The 8,786-nt window shown below is 38.4% G+C and overlaps 1 protein-coding gene across 1 annotated transcript; it reads left to right on the forward strand.

Annotated features, from left to right (window-relative positions):
* The first annotated feature begins 3,520 nt into the window (after positions 1–3,520).
* On the forward strand, positions 3,521–4,068 carry LOC108530580 (putative nucleosome assembly protein 1-like 6). Its single transcript, XM_017873573.1, has one exon. It carries the CDS (start codon positions 3,601–3,603, stop codon positions 4,033–4,035), a length of 435 nt encoding a protein of 144 aa, XP_017729062.1. The 5' UTR covers positions 3,521–3,600; the 3' UTR covers positions 4,036–4,068.
* Positions 4,069–8,786: the final 4,718 nt, after the last annotated feature.

The raw sequence follows: 8,786 nt of genomic DNA on the forward strand, positions 1-8,786 counted from the left end.
AAAAAAAAAAAAAAAAAAAAAAACAGTAAAGAAAATTATACAATCATAAAAGACAAAACAAATGTATATTTTTTCTCCTTTCACTCTCATAGAGCATGCTTTACACAAAGCTAGATGGTAGAGCCCACTACATGGGTAGTTCATAGCCTATTGCTCTTAGGCTATAAAGCTGTACAGCATATGACAGTACTGAATACTGTAGGCAATTGCAGCACAATGGTAAGTATTTATGTCTCTAAACATATCTAAAATTAGAAAAGGTACAGTAAAATATGGTATTCTAATCTTATGGGACCACTGTGGTTGACCAAAACATCATTATGTGGTGTATGACTGTATATCCTATTGGTTCTGTTTCTCTAGAGAACCTAGAAATTGGATGACAGCAGCTGAGTGTTTTGAAATGCCTGGGGTGTGCAAACCATGTATTCAAAGAAAAAAATGTAATCTAAATGGGACCTGCTGGTGGACAGAGGACACTGAAAGTATTGAATCTTTTTTCCTGTGACCCAACTCCTTTCTGTATCTCTCTTGTGGACTGGGCTCCTTCTGAAGGGAGGTGAGTTATTTACTATTGGAAAGGCTGGGGCTTCTCTCTTCTCCTCTTATTCATTTATTCATTTATGGTTTCTAATTATACAACTCATGAATATGACTTATAAAAATAGATAGGAAATACTGGCAAATGTACAGAAGAAAAAAGCATTGAAATTATCCCAAATTCCACAACTCCAGATATAACAACTGGCTATATGGCTTTATGGTATTTAAACATTGATAAAGAAATTGTTAAAGAAACATTGTTGAAAAATGTTCTGATACCAATAAAACAGTCAGGAAGACTTTATTAAGGACTATTGTGATAGGTGATATCCAGACTATCACAATGGGGAGAGAGATGGGCTTCAACTCCAAGAAACAGTAAGAACAAGTGGGGATTTATAGCAAAGCAGCAGGTGAGGGTGGGGTTGGGAGGGGAAGAGTTAGAAGGGTAGGAAGGTGGGATGGTGGGCATTGCTTGGTGGGTGGAAAACTACTAAGAAGAGACATAAAGGGTAGGGAGGATTCTTGCTAAACAGACCTAATAGGATTCATGCTGAAGGCAGGCCAAGATGATGAGGAATTTGATCAGATTTGGAGGGTGATCATATATCAAGATTCGGAAGATCCTGTCTAAACTAGCTTAGCAGGATTCTTGGTAAAACTGGACTAGGCAGACTTGAGGACAAGGCCCATGGAAGAGGCTTAGTTGAAAAGAGGGCTTAGAAGAGCCTGTCTAAAGTTCAGTCAAGGATAGTGTCTTTGTCACCTTTTAAACTTTGTCTATGCAAATTAGGGGGATGTGTGTGCTTGTGTGTGTGTGAATGTAGGATGGTAGGTCGGCAGGTGTACAACTAGATCAAAAGAGAGACTTTAAAAAACCAAATTAGGATCCTAGTGTATATTGCTTACTTCTCCTTGGCAACATTTCAGTTAGTATAATCACTTTTGGTTTGAAGACTGCTTGTACGACTATAAAAGAAATTTACAAATTTGAATTCATCTAAATGAACCTATCCCTTTTTATTCATTTATTATTTATTAAACTATTTAAATATCTTAACTATCAATAAATGATATTTTACATAATAATTTTGAAGACCATTTATTGACATAGGAAGATGCTCATGATAGGAACCTAAGAGGGCAGGTATGGAAGAGTCAATACAATGATCTTAATTTTTTAAGTTGTGCATTTGTTGTACACACATAAAGAAGAAGAAAATGTACCAATATGATCACACTAATTCTCTCAGGATGGTGAGACTGCTGGTGGTTTCTGTTATTCACTATAAATCCCTCATTTTCCAAATTTTTGAAAGTAAGTTTGTATTATATTTATTATTAGAAAAACGGTTTGTAATTACAGAATAAAAAAAAGAAAACAAAGAAATTTAGGACCTATGACTATGGAACTATGGGACTGAGGCATGTACCTGAATCTTTACTGAAACTTCACATATTATTTGAGTTTTCTGCTTTCAGTGTATTTTAAATGAGATGTGTTTTAATCAAACACACACACACACAATAGGAGTGGCTAAACATTGACAAGATATTTACTGAGGAAAACAACATCTATTCTTTATATTCTATTTAAGCTCTTTTGTACATTCTCTACACAAGACAGGCTCCAGGACCTATCAGTTGTGACTCCCTAACACGAGCCTTTCAGACTAATGGGAAGAATTTCACCCCGTCCTCTTTGTACTCCCGTTTCTTCTCTTCCCCTCTTCTTTGTCGTTATCATCTAGGGGTTTTATTAAGTGGAAATCTGGATCTGCAGAAAGTGGCACAGGCACCACATCTAACATAAGAAAACAACTAATCACCAGTCCCTAGAAACCTGTCATCTAAAAGGGTGGCTCTGAGGTAGAGTGAGAAACACTCAACCAATAATAAATTTATAATTTTCTAAAACTAACACACACAAACACACACACACACACATCTAAAAACCTGGAAACAAATACACTAAAACCCTAATTGTGAGTATTTTTGTGATTGTTACACTAAACTGTTATTTTAAAAAACCCTTTATATATGTAATATAATAACAAACCCCTTTTAAAAATTGAAATCTTTACATTATAGGTGATCTATATTGAAATATCACCCAAAAAAACCTGTTTTCCCTAGTATAGGGATTTTTAATGTCACATGGTATTCCCTGCTCTGAATACATCATATTATGTCTTTCATCTATTCTCTAGTGCTAGGTCATCAAATATTTCCAATTTATTCAGAATTTCAAAACTAATGGTTTGCTTTTCAGTAATATCACTTGACATGTGAGCACCCTTTCCATTTTGCCTCCAAAAGAGCCAGCATTGAGAAAGGGTAATTGGCAATTCAGCAGCAGTCCTCTGGGTCATTGATAATCCAGATGTCAAGTGTGAACTTATACATATGACTGTGGGCACTGGTCACCATAGGCCTTCCTTTCCCCCCATTCCCATTCCATCTCATCCCCCTGCACACCGGTAAATATTATTAGGGTTGATCCAATCTAAAGCGAGTGCACAACCTTCATAGAGATTTTGAAAAGCCAAAATTAGAAAATAAAAAGTTAATGGGGAGTCACACCATCCAAAGATATTCACGGCTAATATTTTGATGTTTTTCCCCTTTTCTCTTTTGTTCGTGTATTTAAATATAAGGCTTTGAGTCACGTTTCTGGCCTCTAAAAACACCTCTCGCCTCATTTCTTTGCTCTTCTACATTTAAGTTTTCTCAGGTTTAAAGCAGTTTCTGACCGCTTCTCTCCGACCAGATGATTTTCAGTAAGCCCCTGCCGTCTAGAAACTGTGGGAGCTGCCCCCGCCGGGAAGGTGAGTGGCACTAGTAATGTGACGGATATAATCATTCGTTGGACGACGGTTTGTCAATCACGGCTACTCAGCAAATAGGGCGAGCTCTTGAGAAAAAAAGGGTTTAGAGAGTCATTTTCTGCACAATCGGATTGTGGAACCTCCTCCTTTTGCCACGGCAGCTAGTGGGAAAGACCTTTAGCCTGCTACTCTTGCTCTCCGCGGCTTCCGCCACCCCAGGCCAGCTTCCATGGCAGCTGCAGCTGCTTCATTCAGCATCCGTCTTAGCCTCCCCAGGTGCCGGCGGCCTGGGCCAAGCCATCGCCTACAGTTCGGTGAGTGCTTCCCTGCCAAAAAGCTAATAGTGGAAAGGTTGAGAGAACACAGTACAGGCGGTAAAATGGGCCCATTACTCGGCGCTGTTGCAGCCACAGCCTCTCCTCAGTCTTTGATGGAGTATTCCCCAGACGCAGATTTTATTGAGAGCCAGCCTCTGGTGGTTAAGTACCGAGTGTACACTCTCAAAAAGCTTCAGACCAAATGTGCCTTCCTAGAGGCCAAGTACCTGAGGGAATTTCATTCCATCGAGAGGAAGTTTGCCGCCATCTATGAACCCTTATTGGAAAAGAGACGGCAGATCACCAATGCACTGTATGAGCCCACGAAAGAGAAGTGTGAGAGATGAAGTTCAAGGTCGCGGACTATGAGTATAATGAGGTGGCCGGTGATTCTAATGCTCAGATGTATGGTCCAGAGGAGAATCCAGAGTATGAGGACTTGGTGGAGGATTGTGGGGAGGATTTCGAGGATGTCGGGGAGGTGTTTGGGGAGTATAAAGGAATCGAGGGACATAATATGGACGGAGAAAAAAGAGAATCCTATAGGGATCCCCGATTTCTGGCTCACGGCTTTAAGGAATGTCCAGGAGGTGGCCCCGCTGATTAAGAAATATGACTAGGCTGGGCGCGGTGGCTCACGCCTGAAATCCCAGCACTTTGGAAGGCCAAGGCGTGCGGATCACAAGGTCAGGAGATCGAGACCTTCCTGTCTAACACGGTGAAACTCAGTCTCTACTAAAATACAAAAAAAAAAAAAAAAAAGAAATTAGCCGGGCGTGGTGGCACACGCCTGTAGTCCCAGCTGCTCAGGAGGCTGAAGCAGGAGAATCGCTTGAACCCAGGAGGTGGAGGTTACAGTGAACTGAGATTGCGCCACTGCACTCCAGCCTGGGCTAGAGAGCAATACTCCGAAAAAACGAAACAACAACAACAAAAGTATGACGATCCCATTCTGAAGCTCTTGCGAGACGTGAAAGTCAAGTTTCCAAAATCCAAGGAGCCACTCATTTTTACACTGGAATTTCACTCCGAACCCAACGACTACTTCACAAATGAGGTGCTGACCGAAACATACACCCTCAAGTCTAAGCTCAATTACTGTGACCCCCATCCCTTCAGGGGATCTGCGGTAGAGTATTGCTTTGGCACCATGATAGAATGGAAGAAGGGAAAGAACGTCACTGTGCAAACGGTCGTGAAAGACACAGTTTTTGGGGGCTGATGTGTACCGCGACCCAGGAATTTCCCCAAGAGTCCTTCTTCAATGCTCTCCAGTGGGACTTAGATGCTAATGAGGATGACCTCATTAGCTCACACCTTGCACACTTTTGTCATCCCAAGAGCTGTGTTATACTTTACAGGATAAGCCGTTAAGGCAGAGCAAGAGGCTATGATCGGGGAATGTAATAACCCGGTTTATGACAGAATGACTCAGGAGAATTGGGTGACTGCAGTTTATGGTGCTAAAGGCCAAAACCGAAACTCCCAGGCAGAAGTCAACGATTGTTGAAGCAGAATGGTTGGAGTATGTGGGACCCCAGGTTAACAACTGGCTTTTACAATAACCAAAACTTAATCATTCGTTACTTGCAGTCTTAACGTGTCTCTTCTTGGTAGTCTTCAATTTAAAATTATGTCCAAATATATTTAACAATGCATTTCACCTAGCACTCCAGTGGTATAAACTTTGTCAACAATTTTATTAGGCAGTGAATTCTCAAAGTATGTGAAGACTTTACTATTGTGAATCCATTGCTTTTTTTAGGTTGCTATTAGTCTGCAGCTATGGAAAATTACCAGAACTTGTAACTGGGATCTATGTTTGGGATTGTAAAGTAAAGCGAGATAGCATCCTTTTCCTAGCCTTCTCGTTGAGGTAAATGGGTTTTTTTATGCTTGCACTAGCTGTGTCTTCATCTCTTTGTTATAGAAATGCAGCAGGTTATATTATTTAAAATACACTTGATTAGTGAAACTGCTAGTATAAGAATAAACATTTATAGCAAATTCACATTTAATGTTAGTTACCTTGTTTGTAGGCTTTTATATTTTATCTTATATAGTGATCTACTCAAAACATAGTTTCTTTATTGCTGTTCAGTGAGGCATGGGTTAAAACCATTTTTCCTAAGGTCTGCCACAGACTGCACCATGTACTGCTGTAAAGTGAGGTTAACGTATGCATTTTTGTTTCTGGAATGTTCTCATCTTTAATGGAAATGGATTCCCTTACGTTATTTTTAAGCTTTATTTCCCCATGGTTGTTCATTCCAAAATAAAATTACTACAGATTTTAAATATTGTGTTCCTTCTGAAGGTATTCAAGTGCAAGGTGGAGGATTTCGTTGGGAGGTCTCAGTAAGCCACACTTATCCATTGGGCATAGTATGCACCATGCCTAAAGCCTGATTTACATTTTACAGCACCCCAATTTTTAAAATTTATTTTAAAATCAGAAGAAAAATGAATATAATGATGTATGCGTAATAGTGAAGCCTGCCTGGATTGTATATGTCTTATACCAATGCAGATGTAAATATTATTTATATATGTATATATGAATGTCATAGTGGAAAGGGCCTAGGAATGTTAAGCTGCATAGATTTTATGAAAATCTTAATGAGGCCCTGGGTCCCACCTTTATAAAGAGGTGAAAGAGGAGTAGTATGGAATGGTTGAGAGGGGTAGTGATGTGACAAAGAAGAGAAGAGGAAGCGGAGGGAGGAAATGAGGGGACCAGCAGAGGTGGGGTTGTTGAGGGAGTGATGAATGTGGATCCTCTAGGGGACAGTGAAACACCTGAGTGGCCAGAAGGGAGGGGTTAATAGAATGGGTTGCACAGGGAGGGTGGGGACCAGATCCCAGTTGGGACCTGGTCTGGGAGAAGCTGGAGTAGGTTCTGCAAGAGAGAAAGAAAAGAAGGGGAGAGTACAGAGGAGTACAGAGGAGAGTATAGAGTATGGAGGGGAGTATAGAGGAGCATATGTGAGAAGTGTACAGAGCAGAGAAGCAGGAGATGAAAGGATGAGTGTTATTAGAGATGGAAGAGCATTCCTTGATTAGAGGCTATAGAAGTTCTGGTTTCATGGTTTTATACATTTTGCAAAATGTATAAAATGTAGACCCAAAGGAGTCTAGAGGACTCATTGACTTGTTTTATCTTTAATTATGTTCTGTAATCTCCAAAATACATATCTAGATGAATTAATTCATTATTTTTTATTCAACAAACAACTTTCTATTGTACTATTTCCATTTGCCAGATGCTGTTCAGAGCACTTTACAAATATTAACATCTGTGATACTTGTTTTATAATTGAAGAAGAGGTAGTTTTCTCTTGTTTATAAAAGTAATAAATGCAGGAGGGAAGGCTATAGCAGGACAGAATTAACTATAATACCAACAAATACTCCCATCCCAGACCTTACTTTAACTGCTAGCAATTATATAATTTTGAATCCCACTTAAAAAAATTATCATCATACCATTAGTGTTTTCCTGTATTAATACATTCTAAAAGCATAATCGTTAATAATCATCACAATTTAACTCTTATGTTAATGTAGGTTATTTGATACTAATTTACATAATGAAGTTAGTAAATGTTCTGCCTTTTAATATTAAGACTTTTCTTTTGAGTTCTTTTTTTACTTTAGCCTCCAAAGCATTTGCAAGCTCTGTAAAGGGCTAAATAGCAAGCCAAAAGCAGGATTCTTATCATTGATTAGCCAGGTGTTCATTGAGAAATATAGTTATTAAAATGTGACTTGATCATTCTCAAAGATAGTCACAAACCTTGGAGATAGTATTTGCTTACTCAATATGTGTAACTAATCCTTTCCCTTCTTCCAGCACTGAAAATGTATCATATTTTTCACACATTTTTGCACAGGCAGGAACTTGAGAAATAGAGTCCTCCTGAGCCTTTCTAGGAAAAGCATAAATTTTAGGTCACCAATAAATGAATGGAATCTCTAGTGCAAAAGTGCCAATGGTTAAGTATTAAATCAATGTAACTATAGGACTAAGACTAAAGCAAACATATATACTATGGTTAAACAGAAAACAAATATAAATATTATGCTAATACTTAACATAGGCATAGGCATAATATAACTATCAACAATTGGGACTAGAAAGGGGATTTCTTTTATGGCTGGGGATGAAAAATCTGCCAAGTTAACTAATAGATACATAAGTATATAATAACATTGTAAGAAAAACAATATAGCCAACAAAATTGGATAGTGGTTTTTCCTATCATTACTCATCGTTGCCAGTCAGTGGCTACTTTATAAAGAAATCCGTAATTAAGCATTCAATAAAATTGTGGTAATAAATGTAACAAGTAGAAAAAAAAGATAAACCTTCCAGAATATCAGAAGATTCAAAACTAAACTAAGAAAACACAGGCCGTATAGAAAATAAGGAGAAAAGATAATAATAAAAATGGAAAGTCTAACATAGATATGGTTAAGTGAAATAAGATGTGATATTTGACTATTCCATGTGGCTATAAAGCACTTCCTTAGATATCCTCATGGATATCTCTTACCTATTTCAAGCCTTTGCTCAAATGTCACTCTCTCAATAAGACCAACCCTGACCACCCCATTTTAAATTGTATATGCCTCAAACACATACTCACCCTTTCCCCTTACTCAGCTTAGACTTTCCCTATAGAAAGCCACTGTATGATTTACTTGTTGTTCGTGGTGTTGATTGTCTGTCCTTCCACATTGGAATGTAAGCTCTGTGAGTACAGGGATCTTTGTTTATTGATGTTCATTGATCTTTGATCCTTGTTCATTGATGTATCCAAGCACCTATAACAGTGCCTCATACAGGCACTGCTCAATAAATATTTGTTAAATATATTCATCAATACCTATCTTAGTACATGCAAACGGCATAACTCATCTAGGAATTTATCCTTTAAATATACTTGTGCAGAATGACATGCTCCAGGATATTTGTTGTAGCACAGTTACACAAAATAATGGGAAAATTCAAGTCCTTTTGTAAGACACTTCATGTAAATTATGGTCCATCTATACGACAGATATTCTTAAACACTATGAGACAGCCATATATATA

Source organism: Rhinopithecus bieti, unplaced genomic scaffold (genome assembly GCF_001698545.2).
Source record: "Rhinopithecus bieti isolate Rb0 unplaced genomic scaffold, ASM169854v2 scaffold_8598, whole genome shotgun sequence".
Classification (NCBI taxonomy): Eukaryota; Metazoa; Chordata; class Mammalia; order Primates; family Cercopithecidae; genus Rhinopithecus; species Rhinopithecus bieti.

Coding starts and splice junctions, on each gene's coding strand:
- LOC108530580 (XM_017873573.1), top strand. CDS start 3,601: ATGGCAGCTGCAGCTGCTTCATTCAGCATCCGTCTTAGCCTCCCCAGG.